Source organism: Podarcis pityusensis (assembly GCF_964106645.2).
Source record: "Podarcis pityusensis genome assembly, chromosome: 11".
In the NCBI taxonomy this organism is placed as follows: domain Eukaryota; kingdom Metazoa; phylum Chordata; class Lepidosauria; order Squamata; family Lacertidae; genus Podarcis; species Podarcis pityusensis.
The window spans coordinates 17,948,157-17,970,391 of NC_138036.1; the positions used below are offsets into that span (position 1 = coordinate 17,948,157).

The following is a 22,235-nucleotide window of genomic DNA, read 5'->3' on the forward strand; positions in this document are numbered from 1 at the left end:
TGCGCACAACCTCTCCCTGCCGGAGGGGTTGCGCGCGGCTATGGCACAAGCCAAGGCAGCGAGCAGGATGGATCCCGCTAGCTGTTTTGGCTTCCCCTTTAGTCCCGTGCTGCCTCTCCTTGCCAGGAGATGCTGCGCAGGGCTAAAGAAGCCATAGCCCCGTGCAGCCTCTCCTTGCCGGAGGGGTTGCGCGCAGCTATGGAAGAAGCCAAGGCAGGGGGCAGGATGGATCCCGCTCGCTGTTTTGGCTTCCCCTTTAGCCCCGTGCAGCCTCTCTCTCCCGGGAGAGGCTGCGTGGGGCTAAAGAATCCATAGCCCCGTGCAGCCTCTCCTTGCCAGGAGACGCTGCGCAGGGCTTTCCTGGCTTTTCTGGGAGGTGGGGGGATTCCCTCACCTTTCGCAAAACCGGCAGAAGCCGTGCACACTTTAAAAGGGCTGCACGACTTCTTCTGGCTTTCCTGGGAGGTGGGGGGATTCCCTCACCTCTCGCAAAAGCCCGCAGAAGCCGCACAACCCCTTTAAAGAGATTGCGGCTTCTCCTGGCTTTTCTGGGAGGTGGTAGAAGCAACTGATGCGGCCAGTCAGTCCCTTCTCCCTCCTGGGGAAAAGCCCGCAAGAGCGCACGGAGCTTGTGTGCGGCTCTTGGGGGCTTTTCCCGACTGCCTCCCCCCTGCATTTGCTCCATAGGACGCACACACATTTTCCCTTGCTTTTTAGGAGAGAAAAAGTGCGTCCTATGGTGCGAAAAATACGGTAATTATCTTGGCTCAGCTAATGTACTCACAAAATATTTTTAATATTTACTTCCTCTTCATTTTTCCTTTCCTCCATTCTTACTAAGTAAACCCAAATTAAAAACTTAGCTGAGCCCCAGGGACTATCAATGGGCCTTGTTAGCAGTGGCTAGATTTTGACTACTAAAGGTTTTGTAGAATTCTTCCCAGCATTGCCAAGAGGGCCTTATCTTTTAAACCATTTTTTGGCACAACGATTTTGTTGTTGTTTATATTGTCCTAAGTGCTGTTACCGCACAGCAAAGTTTGACTGACTAGATGTCATCAGGGCATACTTCTGTTCTCTGATGGGGTAGGATCACTCAAGTGAACAAGGCCAGGAAAAAGCAGCAGCTGGGATTGGGGTGGAGAGGTCAACACAGCCAGAAAAGCAGCCTTATGCACACCTAAGAGGTGACTTAATGTGCCTCATAGAGGCCAACCGCCAGGGGCTGAGGTCACTTTGCCCCCCTCAATAAAATATTTGAGGGGGCCATGATCCCTCAAAGTTGACGGAAGTTGCCTTTCGAATGATTATGCAGGGTAGGCTTACTTGGGCTGCCCCAATTTTTATTCAAGTTGGCACCTCTGATGTGCCTTATTCAGATATGGGAAGACATTCCTTCATTCCCATAGCATTAGTTCAGAAAAGAAGTAAGTAAGTAAGTAAGTAAATAAAATAATTTATTGCTTATACCCTGCCCATCTGGCGGGCTTCCAACAAAATTTTAAAAACACAATAGAACATCAAACATTAACAACTTCTCTAAACAGGGCAGCTTTCAGATGCCTTCTAAAAGTCAGAAGGGTGTTTATTTCCTTGACCTCTGATGGGAGGGCATTCCACAGGGAGGGCGCCACTACCGAGAAGACCCTCTGCCTGGTTCCCTGTAACCTCACTTCCCGCAGGGAGGGAACTGCCAGAAGGCCCTCAGAGCTGGACCTCGGTGTTCAGGCTGAACGATGGGGGTGGAGACGCTCCTTCAGGTACACTGGGCCAAGGCCATTTATGGCTTTAAAGGTCAGCACCAACACTTTGAATTATGCTCGGAAACATACTGGGAGCCAGCGTAGGTCTTTCAGGACCGGTGTTACATGGTCTCGGTGGCTACTTCCATATCTCTATTCATTACTTTGAATATCTACTTTGTGGTGGGAGATGGGGAATGGTGGTAGCCAAAATCTAACCCCCATGGCCAATTCTTATTCCAAGGAGGGGTGTGTGTGTGTGTTTTTGAGAGAGCTGCTGTGTTGGTTTGTGAGGATGACTGTTTGAATAGCCATCTGCAAGGAAAACTTGGACCAGAGGGCAAACATCTTCTCCTCTGTGGAGGATCCTTGGGCTAACTGGGTCTCCTTTTGGGGTGGCCACTGGTTCCAACCAATCAGTTCTCCTGTGATTCCCTCCTTAAGTCTTCTCATGATGACAACTTCATCTGAGCTACAGAAGGATTCAGGGGCCTCTCATGCTCGACTCTCCTCTAAGGTGAGCGTTACTAACTCCCTGAGATTTGTTTCTGATCCTGAGCTTAGCAAAAAAAATTAAGCACCAATAATTTCCACCCATCATAGTTCAGATATGTGGTACATATAGCACTATGAACTGCACAAGCACACAGTACTGCTGGGATTTTAGATTTCTTGTTTTTAGGCAAGCCCCATTCTGTAGACTTAAAAAGCAGTTTAAAACAAATGGCACTTTTTATCCATAAAAGGGTATCTCACAAGACATGTCTGCAAACTGTACCATGTTTAAGGAGACCGTTAACATTCACCTTTCAGAAAATCTGTAATATGTTCCTCTTTTTGGGCCAAATAACCAAGTGGACCTTCCACGTTTCCAAGAGCAGGTTATTTTTTTCAAGTCCCTGGTTTCGCAACTAAAATTCTGAGGAACATCGGGAGGGTCTATAAGGAAAGAAGAAAGAAGGAGGGGTGTGTGTTAGCAGTTAAAATATACATGCACACACTTGCTGAACCCTTTTCAACATTCATCTTCAGAAGTTAGTGTTTAAGTCAGAAGGTCTCTTCTGTGATATCACAGAAATCTGAAATTTGCTTATTTATTTATATACTACTATTCACAAAAGAAATGAGAGCAGTTTACAACAAGTGCACATAAAATCATGCAATAAAAAACATATGAAGAAATCAGAAACCAGCTAGCTATCATGGAAATATGTAATAGTAATAGTAATAATAATTTATGCCCCACCCATCTGGCTGGGTTGCCCCAGCCACTCTGGGAGGCTTCCAACACACATAAAAACATATTAAAATGTCCTGATACAGGCCTGCCTTCAGATGCCTTCTAAAATTTGTGTAGTTCTTTGAAGCAGAAAGATTTTCATTGAGCGTTTAAAAGTTGAAACAGAAGGCACTTGCTGAATCTCTATTGGCAAAGCATTCCAGAAAATAACTCTAAAGGCCCCGTCTCTTGTTTTTGTTAAACTTGAGCCTTGCCAGCTCAGGGAATGGCTCACAATGCTCTTGCAGATGATCTCAATGATCAAGCTGGAATATCAGGATTCAGGCGGTTCCTGAAGTACCTATGACCAAGGTTGTTTAGAGCTTTGTAGAATAAAACAAGGCCCTTGGAACCTGGCTCAGTAGCAGATGGGCAGCCAGTGTGAATGTTTTAGCAATGGCGTCCAATGTTGCCAACCAGATGCCCACCCCGGCAATATGTCTGCCACATTCTGCACCAGCTGGACCTTCTAAACCAAGCCAAGGGCAGCACATTACAGTAATCTAGCCTCAAGGTTGCCAGCGCATGGACTAGTGTAGCTAGTCTATCCCCATCTAAGCTGGGGAACCAGACAATGCTGGTAAAAAGGAACTGCTAGCCACATGGAACACTTGGGCCTCTAGTCACACAGATACAGGTGAAACTCAAAAGATTAGAAAATGGTGGAAAAGTTCCTTTATTTCACTAATTCAACTTCAAAGGGGAAACTAATATATGAGATAGACTCATGACATGCAAAGCGAGATATGTCAAGCCTAGATTTGTTATCATTGTGATGATCGTGGCGTACAGCTGATGAAAGCCCCAAATTAACAATCTCAGAAAATTAGAATATTCAATGAAATCAGCAAAACAAGGATTGCAAATTGAGCAAGATTGGACCTCTGAGAAGTAGAAGCACATCTCGCTCTGCATGTCATGAGTCAATCTCATATATTAGTTTCACCATTCAAGTTGAATTCCTGAAACCAATGAACCTTCCCATGATATTCTAATTTTTTGAGTTTCACCTGTATATCCAGGAGTATCCCCAAGTTATCCCCATGCTCCTTCAGAGGGAGTGAAACTCAGCCCAGAACAGCTAAGCTTGCCCATCTCCCAGACACAAGAACCACCCACCCAAAGAGTCTCCAGGATTCATGCAATTTATTGGGCCTTCTCCAATTCAACCACCAATCCAGAGCTTTCACAGCCTCTCCCGATTCAGACGTTACTTGCAGCTATCACTAGAGAAGCGACCATTCCGAAAGTTTATATACTTACAGCCAGCAAAGAGAACGCTTCCTTCATATTTAATCCCATCCAGTCGACAAACTACATTTTTGCCAGAACCCCCAGGTATAGCGTTTTGGACGTGGCCTGACACGCTCCAGTTGGAGAGTCGAGAGTAATTCAAGACCTGAATGTCATACGTCAGGTAGTCCAGGTGTTCTCCTTCCTTCCACACACAACAGAACGTCATATTGGAACCTACTGGCACCACTCTGTCTTCAGGAAACACTGCTCTGTAAGAGCCCGTATCATTCCCTAAAAACAGAAAAGAACAGGGATGACCACATCCTCTAGGTAATTTAAGTTCAGTTCAGCAGCAGCAGCAGAATGACATTTGTAGCCACAATCTCTCAGGAATTGTTCTGAGGTAAGCAGCAGGGACGAGAAGAAAGTGTGCCAGAAGACAGAGGAAGGAATTGTTCCCAATCAGCAGTTTTCAAACAACTGCATTCTTTGTCCTCATTTTCTCTACAGATTGTGTGTTTGAGGAGTCGTTTCATTTCATCTCAGGAAAAGGGAATGGGTCCTTTGTCAATCAACACAGTAGCAAAAATATGGAGCGCCCCCCCAGCAAGATGTTCCGAAATACCCTGTCAGGCAGACAAATATTGCTTACCCATTTACATTGTGAAAACGGAGGGCAATACACTCTCAAATCTGCAAGAAGAGGTCACCAGCCCTCGCCTCAGGGATGCTTGAGGGTTTTCACAGAATCATAGAAACATAACTTATTTTGCAGCACCCTTCATTCATTCAACACACCAATCATCCTGTGCATCGGGACTCACAATTTTTGTTCCCATTTTGAGCATCTTACCGGGAATATTTGCGAGCTGGCTCCATTCACTCCACTTCTTGTCCCCAGGATATGTGTCCTCGCGGAAAAAACAGCGGATCTTGACATAGTGTGTGGTGCACTGAAAATCCAGGTCAGATTTCCAGCTCCACCGGAGGAGGCTGTCCTCACGAGTTAAGTTGGAGTGATAGGTCTCCTAAAGATGTAAAAGAAATGTCACTGTGTGCCTGTGTGTATAGAAAACCTGCACATTTCAGCTTCCTATTGTTATTTTCAGATTAGGTTTAAGATTCTGGCTAATAAGCTGCAGATATTTACTTATTTACTTACTTATTTATTTAAACAATGTATATACTCAGTTTAATTACAATAACTTCTAAGCAGTGTATGAAAAAAGCTCTCAATTCAATGAAACTGAATTGAGCATGAATCTGACATGTTGTTTGGTGTGTTTCTCCACCCATATAAAGTAGGTTAGGCTGACAGGCCACAATTGTTCCAAGATCACCTAGTGAGTTTCGTGTGTGTGTGTGTGTGTGTGTGTGTGTGTGTGTGTGTGTGTAGAGAGAGAGAGAGAGAGATTTGAATCCAGATCTTCCTAGCCCATATCTGACATTAACCACAATCTCTACATATACAAAGAATGAATTCAAGCAATACAGTTGGCACTTCATTTTTTGGAAAGCATTGGAATATAAAGTTGAGAAAAAGAGATAGGCCATCAGACACACACACACACACAGAGAGAGAGAGATGGACCACGTACTAGTGCAACTTCTTCCATGGGATCTTTACGCAGGATCTGAATTTGCCAAGTAGCTTCCATCTCCATTGGAAAGGCTGAGCCGCCATCGTACCACTCCAGAGTCAATATGTCAGTTAAGAAGTTGGCAGTCAGGTTGTGAATCACTGGGGTGGGAGGGACAAAGGCTGTGTGGGGAAGAGAAAGGGACAGGAACCCAATTCAGAACTAATTTAGTGTCAATAACAGTCGCAAGAACACCACATAATTCCTGCTTCTCCTCCCCAATCTGAGTTTTAAAAAAATTATTTACATGAAACCTTTGTGCTTATTCATAAGGTTGGATGCCCTCAGCTGTTTTTCTACCACAAGGAGAGTTCCACTTATTGTCCAGTGTGGAAAAACATGAATTCCCCCCGAAACTGTTTTTTTTTTTAAGGTTTCCCCAATATGTATTTTTTCACAGTGTGCCTGACCCTTTACATGAGCCAGCTTGATGCAACTCTCAGAAGGAATGTATCAGCTGATGAGAGCAACTGAGGATATACTTTAAAAGGGGGGGAAAAACCATGCACCAGGTGGATCTTCTGGTATAAAAATAAAGTAGATCTCACTAGTCTGAAGTTGGCCCATCCCTGCCCTACAGTAAGTTTCCTATTAAAAAGGGGGCACAATCCAGGAGAAGTTTTAAGGACAGCTAAGTTCCACAGTTTCCAACAGAAGGGAGTTAAGCACATGGTTGGCAACTATGGAATTTGCAAGTGCTCAGCTTTGGCCAGACTGCACTCAAAGAACACAATAGCCTCTTTCAGCTTAGATCTGCTATAAGTACCTCAAGGGAGGCAGCAGCGTCCAAGCCATGCTCTTATATATAGCAAGACCCTGAAAAACCTGTACTGTTGAACATTACAGCATTGTCAAACATTACTGTTTCAAAAGCTAGAGAGAGCAGTGGCGAAGAGAGAGCGCTTTATGCTCACACAATATTGGGCTACTTCCAAACATATAATTAGAGGCCAAATTATTATGAAAGATGAGGTGCTTTTGTGGAAGATTACTGCCTGGCTGAATTCCAAGACAGAAAATCGCTTCTAGTTAATCCCACAACCTCTGTATTCTCAACATGAAGAACTCTCCCTTTCAATTTCTAAACAGAAATTGCAATATGGTTTTATGAGGGGCAAAGCCCCAAAGCGGACTATACTTCTGGGGATATTATGATTACATACAAACACACTCACACACTTTGTGCTACGCATTGAAATCTGAGACCATCAAATTTTAAAACTCCAACATATAACTTTTTATGCAACACCCTAGGTCCTGAGTGACAGAAAGAGACTGAGAAAAGGCATGGCTGCACACTAATTTTGTATTTATTTATCAGATATGTATACCTGCCCATCAATAAACATTCCCCGGGTTGTAACTTAACAAGCTTTGTAGCTTACAAGCAAAATATTACATCCACATCATTAAAAACCAATCAGAAGAAGGTTTTCTGCCATCTGTGTCAAACACAGCATAAAATAATTGTACAGTCTGGATGAATAAAAAGGTTGTCAGCTGGTGCCAAAAATATCACAGAGAAGACACACAGGAGAGCCTATCTGGGGAGGCTGCTCCAAAGCTGAGGCGCCACCACCAATGAGGCCCTCTGCTTGTTAGCCACCCTGCTTCACTTCACATGTGTATGAGTTAGAAGACCAGGAACAGTCACCTTCCATGTGGATAGAGAGGTCCAAACTGAGTATAATGTCTACAGTTCATGGGACCCTAACCCATGCAACTATCTCAAATGTGTCTGTTACATTTTTATATAGGCTCATGCCTGGTCCACACATCACAGTGAGCCAAAATATGGCTCTCACAGCTATAACATTATTCAGCATATTAACTAGGCCTGATAGAAATTGGGAGTCTAACAACCTATGGATGGCCATAGATCCCCTATCCAAACACTAGGCCTTTAGGTGAAATAGAGCCTCTACCTCATTGGTTGACCTACAGGGTGTATTGTAGATTTTCTGTTTAAAGGAAATATGGTTTAAAGGAAACTTCAGTGCTCTAACTTATTATAGGAGCTTGGAGCAAAGAGGAGGGATGAAAAGGCTCTGTGAGCTACTCAAAGGCTTGACTTAATGTTGAACTGAGATGTCATCAGCTGAGCCAGCTTGTTAACAGGGTAGAAGAAAGGCCAGACTTTGTATAAAGACAGTGTAAGCTTACCAATATCCTTATCAGTCAGCTCAAATGTGTTTTCGGCTATCACTTTTCCAGACTGACTCACGGTGGATATCTTTATTTGATTAGAGGCAAATGAGATCAGTTTATCAATCTGCGCCGTTTTCTCCTTTGTTGTTAAGCAGGAAGTCCTGGAGGGGTGGGGGAAATTAAGATGAAATTAGTCATGTCACAACTCAGGTAGGGACGGGCTGCAATCAAGCATTTTAAAAACATTCATGGAAGACCAGCAAAATCAACAACAGAGTAGTCTGCAGAGCGCCATCCTCCCTCTCTTGGTATCTCCATATCAAAGCCTGCCAAAATAATAAAATAAAATAGTCATACCTCGGGATAAATATGCTTCAGGTTGAATGCGTTTGGGTTGCGCTCCATGGCGCTGTAAAAATGACGTCACACGCATGCGCGGAAGTGGCGAAACGCAGCCCATGCACACGCTGTCGCGTCTTACGTTATGTTCAGGATGCGAACAGGGCTCCGGAACGGATCCCGTTCACATCCTGAGGTACCACTGTAAAATAAAATATATTATTCATACCCCACCCATCTGGGAGGCTCCCAACAAGAAGATTAAACAGAATAAAATATCAAACATGTTGCGACAATTTATAATTCAGAATTGAAACTTACTGTGTATGATGAGCAAACACATTCACTACCCAAATTATGCACTTAGCGGTGTTAAAGCGAAAGTTTAAAATGTTTATGTGTGTTGTTGTAAATGTATGAACAAAGCAGAAATTGCATTTACACGGCAAAATGTTCCAGCTGTCTCCTTCATTTGTTTTGCTTTTAAATCAGAGCAGCTAACGAGGGAAGAAGCCACAGAAAATTTTGCCACAGGAATAAAATCTATGTTTATTTCATCACGGTGATTAACCGAATCCCAAAAGAGATCCAGGGAAAATTCGTGCAAAATGCTGGGTGTGTGCACGTGTGAGTATTAGGACCCCCTGATCCCAAATTATTCTCTCCCCCACCCGTCATTGCTATCCCCATACTAATATCTGGGGATGGGAGCCATAGTTCAGGGTGCACAGCAAGGGATGGGCAAATCTATCTCAGTCTTTACTGCCTTGCTTCCACTTGTGGATGTCTTGAAGTGGGCCTTTCAGCCTTCTCATGCAGATTTTTTAAGGATAACTCCAGAGAAGTCCTTAAAAAATCTGCGGGGGGGGCGACTGTTAAATTGTGGGTGAACATATCAGACGACACAGCGATTCTTCAAACAGCTCTTGTTTATTCACAAGCCAGGACAGAACTGAATTGAAGGGTTCAGTCAGCCTGCTTATACAGTGGTGCCCCGCAAGACGAATGCCTCGCAAGACGGAAAACCCGCTAGACGAAAGGGTTTTCCGTTTTGGAGGTGCTTCGCAAAACGAATTTCCTATGGGCTTGCTTCGCAAGACGAAAATGTCTTGCGAGTTCCTGCGGGGTTTTTTTCCTTCCCCCCCCTTTTTCCCAAGCCGCTAAGCCGCTTATCAGCTGATCCGCTAAGCCGCTTAACAGCTGATCCGTTAAGCCACTAAGCCGCTTATCAGCTGATCCGCTAAGCCGCTTAACAGCTGATCCGTTAAGCCACTAAGCCGCTTATCAGCTGATCCGCTAAGCCGCTTAACAGCTGATCCGTTAAGCCACTAAGCCGCTTATCAGCTGATCCGCTAAGCCCGCTAAGCCGCTAATAGCGCTAATCCGCTAAACCGCTAATGGGCTTGCTTCGCAAGACGAAAAAACCGCAAGACGAAGAGACTCGCGGAACGGATTCTTTTCGTCTTGCGAGGCACCACTGTATAGAGCTCCAGTACGTTACTGTAACAACTTTCTAAAACTATCCAATCACTGAATGTCACTTTCGATCCCTTATTTGCGTAACTATCTACAGTATCCCCCTACTGGCCCAGGGTGAGAACTTCAGTACATAACAGTGACACACTAAAAAACAAAACAAATTGAGGTATATGTACAGCACCTTGTTCTTTTTCACTTGCTTGAACACTGCAGCCCTGACACACAATGTAAAAAAACATTTTTAAAATATTTGGAAAAAAGCAAAATAAGCCATTTCACAGTTTCTTATGTAATTTTACATACAAAGGGCCTATTGTGGGTAGAAAATGTTGTAGTGCTGAAACATATCCTTTTTTTTGTACTGCTGAGCCTTTTTTAAAAGACATACAGTTGCCCTTCATATATGGACAATTACACAGGGAGCTTCCTACACATTTTTTCCCTTTCCCTACACTATTTTTAAAAGCATTTAAACCAAAACCTCCAGGTGCTGTACTTTTGAGCTGCTCTTCAAGCAGTTTTACAGTGTTCCAGGAAGAAAAAAGAGCAAGCAATCCCTCAGTAAATATTTCACCTTGTTCAGCTTGTAAATATTGCACTCGAAAAGTCCTCAGAAAGGGTTTATAGATCCTTTGGACTGAATTGCACACCCTTCCCATGGACTGGTTTGATAGCGTGAATAAAAATAATTGATTTTAAAACATAATTTTTTTAAAAAAATGTTTATTTAAATTGACTTTTTTTGGTTTAAATTGGATTTTTAAAATAAAATGCTTTTGAGGAAAAATGTTCCTAAAGATTGTTTTCTATTTAAGTTACATTATAGTCCAAAGGAAATAAGGATTTGTTTTAAGTTTTTCATACGTGCTAAAACTCAGTCTAAGTTTTTTTTAATAAAAAAAACCTGTTTAACCACATCAATTAACAAACATGTATACATATGCTATAGTGTTATTGTTTTAGTTAAATAAATGGTTTAAATTGTTATTAAGGAAATGATTATTTTTCTCCTTCCAGCAGAACGTACAACAGAAAAGTTGTCCAAATATAAACAATTAACTTATTAAACCTCACAATAATTTCATAATTATCTGTCTATGTATTTCCAATAGTATAACCAAATCAGTAGTTTTTGATATAACTGTAAAAGCTACTCTGAAAATTTATTATCCAAAAATGAAACCATCTGGTTGTAAATATTAAGATTATACCAGCAATAATAAGTCTTTCTGTGAAAAAATTATTTAAATCAAGTCTTACTGACTAGTGATTTAAATCAATTTGATTTAAATCAAATCCACCCTGTTTGATAGGACAAATGAGATGGGGTTTGCAGCAGACTCTGGCCTAGACTTTTCTTGTCATATCTAGATAAGAGCCCATACATGTGCATGTAAGAAAGTCCCAGATTCACCCCTCAACACGGGCTGCATATAGCCATTCAGCTCCTTGGCTCTCTTTCAGTTATGGCTCTGGTCCCAAAAGGTTCTGAGAACGGCTTACAAAAGATGCTGACAAAGTCATATTAAAACGTAGGAATGGAAATAACTTGGTGTCCATATGATGCCAGGAGTACTAAGTATTCCCTATACTTCACACCAAAGTTTCTCTTCCGCTGCTGTGATTGCTCTTCACCACCATTTCCACCTGCTCAGTGTCATACAGTGGAACGAGTAGCGTGAGATTTAATCGGAACCAAGCCCTTATCTGACAAAGTCGGGCTGCTCGGCAACCGTGCTGTGGCTTGTTTGCTAAACACACTTGACCTCGCACTTGACTTGTCTCGACTTGGCCATTTTGTTGATAATGCAGAGGTATCCTCACATTGCCTTATTGCTGTCGCTTGGGTGAGTTTAGCCCGTGGATGGGGATGAAAGTTCTGGGAAAGGCCAAATGGATCTGTTCCAATGATCTTTATCTTTGGAAGTTTGCAGTGTTGTTTTTCTAGAAAAAGAGGTCCCAGAACTCACCATGAACACCTCCCTCGTTCTTAGAGAGGCAATGGTGCTCACCTGAGAGATGCCAGAACTGGGGGGGGGGGGAGCCCTGGATGTTTGTTCTTCCTGGTTGGCGCTTGGCCGGTTTTAAGTATGTTTCCCAAGAGAAGGAATGGTTAAAACAGGTATGGGGAAACCCTAGCCTATAGGTCAGACTTGAACCAGCAGGCTATTCCTCACAAGCCATGCCCACCTTTTCCACAACTAACATCGTCTGCAGTAAGTCAAGACAGCACTGCTTTTCTATACAGTGGTACCTTGGGTTAAGTACTTAATTCATTCCAGAAGTCTGTTCTTAACCTGAAACTGTTCTTAACCTGAAGCACCACTTTAGCCAATGGGGCCTCCTGCTGCCGCCACGCCGCCGGAGCACGATTTCTGTTCTCATCCTGAAGCAAAGTTCTTAACCTGAAGCACTATTTCTGGGTTAGCAGCGTCTGTAACCTGAAGCGTATGTAACCTGAAGCGTACGTAACCTGAGGTACCACTGTATGTTGCAGATTTGGGGGGTTGAGGCCTAAAGCCACCTCCAGGGTTCATGACAGTGATGAGATCCAAGTTGTGGATCTATAGTTCAGCTCTTCTCTACTCCAGCTTAGGAACACTGGAAGCTGCCTTATATTGAGTCAGACCATTGGGTCCATCTAGCTCAGGACTGTCTACACTGACTGGCAGCAGCCCTCCAAAATATCAGGCAAGAGTCTCTTCCAGGCCTACCTGGAGATTCTGGGGATTGAACCTGAGACCTTCTGCTCACAAGGCAGATGTTCCTCCACTGAGCTATGGCTCTCCCACCCTCCAGCTTACTAAACAATGACTACAAATTTTACCCAGGAACATAGCTTATAGGGCATCATGCCCAAGAAGGAAAGGAAATCAGTGTTACCTGCCACTGTGACAGAAAGAATACTCCACTCCATGACTAGCTGCGGAGGCAGTTGTCCATCTGCAGATAACCGTTTTGAAGTCGTGCGTTACACATGTCAAATTCTGAGGTGTGTGTGACGGATCTGGAATTACAACACAAATGAGGTTGAACATGAATGTTACTGAACAGTATCATTATTATTTTTCCCTATAGATAATTGAACATTAATGGAACAACAGCAGAAATCCGTGCTCTGAAATAAAATCAAACTCAATCCGACATTCCTGTTTTCAAACACATTTTCCAACAGGAGGAAATGAAGGACAGTCTGAAACTTTAAAAAACACTTGCAGCTGTTTAGCAGTCTAGCCAGGACGCTCAAGTATTCCAAACACATTTGAAGCATATTTACACCATGGACAAGCTGCTTGGATAGTCGTTCCCTGTCCTGGGGGAACCCTGCGAGCTGCAACTGTGAGGGGGGTGCTAGTGATCCCTAAGTGATAATACTCAGCCCACTTGCCATATTCTTTTAGCTTCCAGGATTCTTTGGGGAAAGCTGTCATAAAAAACAATTATTGAACAAGTAAACACAGTTCTAATTATTTTAGTGTCTAAAGTCATGGTGCTTTAAAGGAATTTGACTTGGGGGAAAATGGCCACACAAGTACAGAATTATTCCATGAAGGATTGGGCAATATATGGGTCCCACCCAAATTTCCAGCAACAACTGTGACTGGCTGTGTTCCAGACCTGGCTTCCTAACACCCTGTGTCACTGCCATTTACTGAGAAGGAGAGGGGCAAGCCAGTGGGGAACTTGGTGCAGTGCAGGTACAGAGCCTGAGCCAATCCAACCCTCCAGATGCCAAACTCCATTTCCCCTCCCCTTTTCGGTAACTGGCAGCAACATGCACCACTGGGAAGCCTGGAAAGCAACATAGCCCAAACCATTCCTGCTGCTAAATTCAAGTGGATGGGAGGTTGGGGGGGGGGGGCTGGGGAAATAGGTAGCCAAAAAGAGGGGAAGGGGATGCCCCAATGTAACAAAGCACCCCTGAGAAGATACCTCTGTTTTGGCCTGGAGAAGAGACTCCATCACATTCCTAGCCAGCTGATTTGTAACACCTGGTAGGCCCAGGCGATTGTCTCCTTCCAGTGTAAATCTCTGATCATCCTCCCTTATGTGTAAATTTGAAGTAAACAAAAGAACACTGGACTTCTTCTAGAGGTGTTAAGCCATGGTATGAGAACCCTAAGTAGCACTCGTTACTTTTTCTCCTCCTCGTAATTACTAAGCAAGCAGTTCCAGCGGGCATGAGGCTCCCATCAGAAGAGTTCGAGAGATAGGTGGATTTCTTTCCCCCTTACTCTCCTGGAAAGATGCATTTTTAAAAGCCATAGTTCAGTTGGTCAGAACATGGGGCTGACAATGCCATGGATGCTGGTTCAATCCCCGTAAGGGACAGCTGCATATTCCTGCATTGCAGGGGGTTGGACTAGATCAGCGGTTCTCAACCTGGAGTCCCCAGATGTTAACTCCCATCATCCCTAGCTAGCAAGGCCAGAGCTCAGGGATGATGGGAATTGTAGTCCAACAACATCTGGGAACCCACAGGTTGAGAACCGCTGGACTAGATGATCCCCAGGGTCCCTTCCAACTCCACGATTTCAATTTAGACAAACTGTTGCTGACTGGCACCATTTTAAACCTTTAATGTCCATCCACTGCCAGGACTGCAAGCTTCTTGAGCATTTAAGGTGGCACTTTTCTCCTTAGAAAAGCTTTGGGCCCCTTTAAAGAGGCCTTACTTTTCCCCTCACATGAACATTTCAATCTCTCTCTTCCATCCTTCACTTTCTTTCACTCTGTCCCTGAACAGATCTCCATTCTACCACCAACAGTTTCGTAAGACTTCCAAATGTCCCCAGGGCTGAAAAGGGTTCGAAGTTGCTGCTTGGACTCTAAATACCAACCAACACTGGTAACTAATGGGGGGGGGGGGCAAGTTGCTATATTGTAGCAGAAGCCACAAACCACCAAGCCACAAACCGCAACCAAAAAGTAGAATAAAATACAGGAAGTATTTTACTATCTGCTTTATGTGAAATCTCATCTGTGTGCGCCAAAGTTCCTTTAAGTTTATCTAGAACTGAAACTTTCTTCAATTAAAGGAACCAATTGATATTTGTACCTTGTTTAAGAAAAAGTACAGTGGTTAATTGAGCAGCTCTCAGCTCCCATTCTACATATAGCCCCAACCCAAATTAGTTCAGTATGGTTCTAATTGTTTTTAGAGCTTGTAGAAATGGTTTTGTTTCTAGAATTTGTTTGTGTCTGTATATAGAGATAGATATCATTTTAAGATTCTTGCTGCACACCTCTTTGATGGCCTTGAGCTTTGAAGTGGTTTTAAATTTGCAAAAATAAAACAGAAATAAAATGCATGTCACTATAGCGAGGAAGACTTGAGACCCTCTGTCAATCTGCTGTCTAAATTCTGACTTTGATTGTGTACACTCCACCAGCTTAAAACATAGCTGGGTATGGCATGATAAAAGTCTGTAATTTCATCGGGACATGTTATTTGTTGTTTACTGTTGTAATAATTGTTTTCTCAGAATTTATCTGCTGTACCATGAATATAAATATCAACATTATAATTATTTAATAAATAAAACATAGCTGGGCTGTTCTTTTTCTCCACTGGGATTGCATCTGATTTAGGGGGGAAACTCATCAAAACACAGTATTCCATATGGATTGTGGCCAACATTGTGTGCCCACTGCTTCCCAAACCAGAAATCGAAGCACAGTGGATGCGAAGTAAACAGGAGCATATTCACAGCCAATCTATGGACCCTTGGCTCTTCATAAATATCGTTATTTATGTTTAAGCCAGAACTGGACCAGTTAACCCTTCAAATATAGGATGCCTTCACATAGAGAATTGCCTTCTGTAAACTAGGCCACATGGAGACTTCTGACATGAAGCCAGGAAAACCATTTTGTTCAGTTTTGTTTAAGAGCTAAAAAAAGAGTGTCCTTTATACCCATGAGGACAGCTGCCTGATCTTTTCAATATGTTGCTACAGAATGCATTCACCAAGCATTTCAACCCAGGGAAACGGCTGGACAGGAATGTGTTTTGGCTTCTTGCGCCTTGTAAAATGCCTCATTCCTTTTAAACACAGCTAGAAGCTTGACTATAATCCAAGTGGTCAATCTTCAGCTGCACTGAATAAAGTTTCATGGTTTGAAGGGGGGGCAGGCTGGGAGTAAAACAACTGAGGATGTATTCAAAGTTCACCTCGCTCCCCACGTAACTCAAAGGCTCTCACCTTGCAGCTTTTAGGTTTTTTAGAACTACAAAATAGAAATAAGATAAAAAAACACTGTAGTTGGTTTCCTTTTTCTTCCTTGTTTTCTAATGTTGTTTATATTTTTAATTCATTACCCAGGTTTTCTTCATCTTCTATTGTACTTAATTATATTGCCTAAATCTATAAACTAGCTAGGCCAGTGGTTTTCAACCAGTCTGCCATAGCATCCTGGGGTGCCTTGAATGACGGTCAGGGGTGCCGCGGGCAACACTGGCCTCTGTCCCTCTTTCCTTCCCTCCCACCTCTGATGCCCTCTTGCATCTCTGCCTCCCAAAGGCTTGCACAGCTATTTGTTGCAGCAGCCCTGGCTACAAACTCCACAGGCGAATGGTGCCTCTGGGGCTGGCCAGGGGTGCTGGTGCCAGGAGCTGAGGCGGCCTCAGAGTAAGCAAGCAAGTGGGCGAGGGAGCCCAGCCAGCCAGCCTACAGCCCTTGCTGTTGGGAATGGATAGACAAGTCCAGGGGGACTTGTCTGTCTCCTGTGGGGCAGTGTGAGGAGACACCTTTCTTTGGGGCAGGAAGAGCAGCTCAGAGACTCACGAGACCCAAGCAGAGTGGAAAGGAGAGGAGGCTGAGGAAACACTCCACAAGGGAGGGTGAGAGACTGCCAGCTCTGCAGGCAAGGGGTGACATAACTGGGCTCCCGAGCCCCACAGGGGTGCTGCTGAAAGAAGGTAATTGGTCAAGGGAGCCGTGGACTCAATAAGGTTGAAAACCTCTGAGCTAAGCAGTATCTCCGAGCTCAGAAGGAGTCAGGGCCGTCTTAAGCATATCTGGCAGTGTGATGCAAAGCTCCCCCACGTTTCCCAGAGTTTTTTAGGGAGGACGGCACTGCCGGTGGGGCTAGAGGAGGCAGGCAGCGGCTGGAGGGTGGCTCCTCTGATGGGGAAGAGGCGGAGGCTGGATGCCATGCCTCCCAGCTCAGCTGGTCGCTTTGTGCCATGGTGGGCACGGCAGATGAAGGCGCTGCTTTGGTGCAGCATGGCAGAGGCGGGCGAGGGCAGCGAGCTGATGCCAGGAGGTGCTGCGTCCAGCCTCTGTCTCTTCCCTGGCGCCCTCCAAAACGTGGTGCACTGGCGCCCCGCACCACTAGGCTCCATGGGTAAGAAGCCCCTGGAAGGAGCACATCTCCAGACTTTGGATGCTGGAGAAATAGGGGAGGTTAGGACTGGGCAATATCAGCTTTTCAACATAGCGATGTATCACCAACTAAACATCTCACAGGACAGCATATGCAAATGTTTTACATAAAAGAAAAACATGCATATTCCCCAAAATGAAGGCTTTTCTTCGTCTCTGAAAAAGTCTTCAGAGCTCAAAAGCAAGCTGGCAAGAGGAAGCAAAGCATTACCTCTAATGTACAACTGACCACATCATTAGGTCTTAAAAATAATCCAAGGCACCACAATGAGTCACTACCAATTACATGGCTTCCCCACAATGACTTTTGATGTGCGCCGTGCAATCCAAGTAAGGTAGTGAACTCAGTTGAACTCCTTTTCCTCCTGGCATTCAGATGCTGTTGGTGCCACGAGGGGCAGAGCAACCTTGGCAGCTGCCGTCCAGTAAACCAGACACACAGAACATGCACGCATGCCCAAAAATCATTCAAGACGGAACGGCTTTCCGTAAGGTAAACTACACAAGCCACATGAGAAGCCGCAGGAGGGGAGGGTGATCTTGTGCTTGAATCATGCTTGCTGGTTTCCCACAAGTATCTGATCTGCCAGGATGCTGTCTTAGATGGGCCATTAGCCCAATCCAGCAGGCTTTTCTGAAGAAGAAGAAGAAGAAGAAGAAGAAGAAGAAGAAGAAGAAGAAGAAGAGGAGGAGGAGGAGGAGGAGGAGGAGGAGGAGGAGGAGGAGGAGGAGTTTGGATTTGATATCCCGCTTTATCACTACCCGAAGGAGTCTCAAAGCGGCTAACATTCTCCTTTCCCTTCCTCCCCCACAACAAACACTATGAGGTAAGTGGGGATGAGAGACTTCAAATAAGTGTGACTAGCCCAAGGTCACCCCGCAACTGCATGTGGAGGAGCGGAGACGCGAACCCGGTTCCCCAGATTACGAGTCTACCACTCTTAACCACTACACCACACTGGCTCTCAGCAGATTTAAAGGTAAATATAAAGGGACCCCTGACCATTAGGTCCAGTCATGACTGACTCAGGGGTTGCAGCGCTCATCTCACTTTATTGGCCGAGGGAGCCGGCGTACAGCTTCTGGGTCATGTGGCCAGCATGACTAAGCCGCTTCTGGCAAACCAGAGCAGCGCACGGAAACACCGTTTACCTTCTTGCCAGAGTGGTACCTATATATCTACTTGCACTTTGATGTGCTTTCGAACTGCTAGATTGGCAGGAGCAGGGACCGAGCAACAGGAGCTCACCCCGTCGCGGGGACTCGAAACACCGACCTTCTGATCAGCAAGTCCTAAGGCTCTGTGGTTTAGACCACAGCGCCACCCGCGTGGTCTTAAGCAGATTTAGGGGACAGCAGATTTCATCTCAGGAGCTGCTGACTTGGCTGCCCCATTTGATGGGGGAAGAGGAGATAAGGTGATAGAGAGAAACCTACAGGTCAGGGGAGCCATGTACCTTTTTAGCTTTCTGTACTTCATTTCATTACAAGGTTATTGCAAATCTGCACTTAAAAAAAAAAAATCTGGGCAAAGTATATCCAAAACATCTATATTGAAAAAGATTACATGGAACTTGAAAATTAAGTGGCTTTACATTGATTTTCTTATGCATTTATTTATTCAACTGGTGATACAGATCAAAAAGCTATCAAGACTATACTGAATCTCTGCCCACTTAAAAGCCTCTTCCCTACAGCTCCCATTAAATTCCTGGCTCGTAGCATTACCCACCCACTTTCAATATCATCTTTACAGTCTTTTTTTTTATTCTTAAAGATAATCTTTATAGTCTTAAGGCCTAGAACCTTGACTTTTGAAAACAAACAAGGAAAACCGAGATTCCTTCAGAGCTGCAAACCCTACATTGCAATGCATGTACAAAATGTAATGAGAGAATGAGAGAGATCAAATTATACCAACCTGTTTCCTGACACTGGGCCAATTGGTTCAGGACACACAAGTGCACTACTGCCAATAGACAGCAGGGAATTTGGTTAATCCACATTCTTCTACAATTCACTATGGAGATGGAGAATCGGTCACTTCAAGCAACAAAGATCATCCTCTTTCACACAGACAGGCTCTAAAAATTGGTAAGAGAGAGAATGAATTGTAGATATTCAGGCAACGTCACTAGTTTATATACTTGAAATATACACAATGCCAATGGATTGCACAATGCCTGTACAATTCTGGTCAGCAGCCTGTGGGGAGAAAAATGTTTAAAAGTAGGTATTGGAGCCTATTTCTGGCTGGAAGCCGCTTCATAGGGAGAAACAACTTTAGACAAAATCTGTTCCTTATTGTCCGCTCAGGAATTGTTTCTGCAGAAGCAGCAAGGCAAATTAGTACCAATTTAGCACAGGACGATGCTGTGCCAGGGTTATGGAGGTAGCTTTTTTTTTTAAAGTGTTTTCATTTTAATCTTCTGTGGTGCCTGATGGTTTGATGCCAAAAAACAAAGCTGAACTGAACAGAAATCACCTGGCATTACCGGAAGAAGTTTCCCATTATAAACCAAAAGCCAAAGTGGGCATAGATCTGGTTACAAGACAGAAATAAATAATAATAATAATAATAATAATAATAATAATAATAATAATTTATACCCTGCCCTTCCTGGGATAAAAGCAGCATAAAATACAGTTTAAAAACATGAATAACAATAAAATTCAAAATTCAGCAATCAATTTAGGGGAAATAAGCATTAGATAATCCCCAGGGCTAGCTGGCTGAATTGGTCCTACTTGGGCCAGCGAGGAGGCCAGGGGAGAATTAGCTGTGGGGTCTCAGAGCGGGTAATTTTCATAAAAGGGGAGGGGGAGGGAAGAAAAGGGAAATAAAAGAATACAAATAAAAGAAATTGGTCCAAACAGTTAGTGATCGTATTGAAAAGGCATGACCCTGAAGGAGTCCATTTATTGGAATGGGGAAGCTGGGAACCACAGGGAGGCAGAGCGCTCCTGTGCTGGGGTCCTGCTTGCAGGTTTCCTACAGGTTGGCCACTGTGAGAAGCAGATGCTGGAACAAATGGGCCCATTGGCCCATACAGAATCATAGCATCACAAAATTGTAGAATGGGAAGGGACCCTGAGGGTCATCAAGGCCAACCTGCTGCAATGCAGGAATCCCAGCTAAAGCATCCATGCCAGGTGGCCATCTGCTTAAAATCCTCCAAAACACCCAAACACCCACACACAGAGGAAGCTGCATCATTAAAGACCAATGCATAGGTCTGTAAGCCTGGCCCTGTCTACTGTGACTAGTTTCCTCTTTCCAGATTCTTGATTGGGATCTTTTCCAAGACTTCTTCCCACAGAGCCTCTGGCCTGATTCAGATGAGGCAAGATGCTCACAAGTATTGTGTGCTCTCCCCGCCTCTTTTTCTCCCCACATCACCCCTCCCCACCCACACCCACCCCGTACAACAATTAACCCAGGAAAATTGTCACGCAACCATCCAAACTAGAAACTGGCATTGGCAAGATCAGAACAAGTCAGGATTTTAAAACAAGTTCAAACTGTCTAAGCCAGGCATCTCTCGGAAGAGACCAGGGACTTTCCTCCAGTGTAGGAAGATGTCTTACACGGATTCAGACAACTGGTCAATCTGTATCCTAGGGCTAGTCTAGTCTAACTACCAGCACCATAAGGAAAAACAACAGAAGTAAAAGCATTCATTGCAAGCATTGGTTGCAGTGGAGTGGCAAGCTAGCTGCATCGTAGTTGCTCCACTGCGTTTATTCTATTTTACAGTAATACCTTGGATCTCAAATGCCTTGGTTCCTAAACAAATCAGCTCCCTAACGATTGAAACCCGGAAGAGACTGTTCCAGTTTTCAAATGTTCTTTTGGGGCTTCCTTGGCTTCTGATTGGCTTTAGGGCCCTGGGGGACTTTACATCTTTCCGCAGGGCCTGCAAGACAGAGCTGTTCCACCAGGCCTTTGGCCAGGGCACAGCCTGACTCCCTCCTTTGGCAATCTTCACAGAACTTTAGCCTAATGGTTGCCATCAATTTGAGTTGAATTAATTTTATAATGAAATGGTTTTAGAATGTTGTACTGTTTTATTGTTGTTAGCCGCCCTGAGCCTGGCTTCGGCTGGGGAGGGTGGGATATAAATAAAATTTATTATTATTATTATTATTTAGGAAGTTCCTGCATCCAATCAGAAGCTGCACTTTGGTTTCCGACCATTTTGGAAGTTGAACGGACTCTGTTCGACTTCCAAAGTATGACTGTATTTTCATTTGAACTGAACAACACTTCTAAACCAACATTGAAAGAGAGCTAGAGCAAGTCAGCCTTTTGACATATTCAAACACCTCGCCAGGCTGTGCCCTTTTCACAAACACCAAACATAGGGACATGTCTTATTCAAAGCCGGGTCCAGCGAGCTCAGTATTTGTCAACACAGGCTGGTACCATCTTTCCAGAGTACCAGGCTGGAAGCCTCTCCCAGTGTTTTCTGGAGATTCCAAGGATTAAATCTGGGACATTCTGCATGCAAGCTGTACCACTGAGCTACACCCTTCCCCAGAGACACAACAGTTGGAAGGGGGCAGGAAGAAACCTAGCACAGGAACAGGCAATTTCACCAGACAAATTCTTCATGATCCTCCTATTAGCACCAGGGGGCAGGAAGGAAAACAGACACAACATAATTGAGGGAAGAAGGGTAAACATCTGTTCCAGCCACCCCACTGCCTCAATCTAAATTCTCCCACACTCTTGGTTTTAAAAAAGAAAACTAAATGCATCAGGAGATCCAATCCAGTACTTTCCACATCACATCTGTTTTGACCATCCTTTCTAAGACTGCACTACAGTGCATTATAAAATTTTATGCGCAGGGTATATATGTTTACTTTTTAACACCATTGCCAGCAAAGCAAGTGCACTGTGGTTGGGTCTTCTGGGCCAAAGCATTTTTTTGCAATTAGTTGAATCAGTCTTTGGCTTCAAAGAGAGTCATCTGAGCAG

The 22,235-nt window shown here is 44.1% G+C and overlaps 1 protein-coding gene across 5 annotated transcripts in view; it reads right to left on the reverse strand.

The window, feature by feature from the left end:
• Nucleotides 1–22,235, reverse strand: part of LOC308457978 (leukemia inhibitory factor receptor-like) — a 95,382-nt gene that overhangs the window by 32,378 nt on the left and 40,769 nt on the right. For all 5 annotated transcript variants that reach the window (XM_080972379.1, XM_080972382.1, XM_080972378.1 and 2 more), the window contains exons 2-8: nucleotides 19,173–19,335; nucleotides 12,747–12,870; nucleotides 8,061–8,206; nucleotides 5,856–6,019; nucleotides 5,111–5,285; nucleotides 4,285–4,548; nucleotides 2,549–2,681 (exon numbers count right to left, since the gene is read on the reverse strand). In XM_080972379.1, the coding sequence (XP_080828505.1) occupies nucleotides 2,549–2,681; nucleotides 4,285–4,548; nucleotides 5,111–5,285; nucleotides 5,856–6,019; nucleotides 8,061–8,206; nucleotides 12,747–12,870; nucleotides 19,173–19,257 (1,091 nt within the window). In that variant the 5' untranslated portion in view covers nucleotides 19,258–19,335. The remainder of the gene's footprint in view (nucleotides 1–2,548; nucleotides 2,682–4,284; nucleotides 4,549–5,110; nucleotides 5,286–5,855; nucleotides 6,020–8,060; nucleotides 8,207–12,746; nucleotides 12,871–19,172; nucleotides 19,336–22,235) is intronic.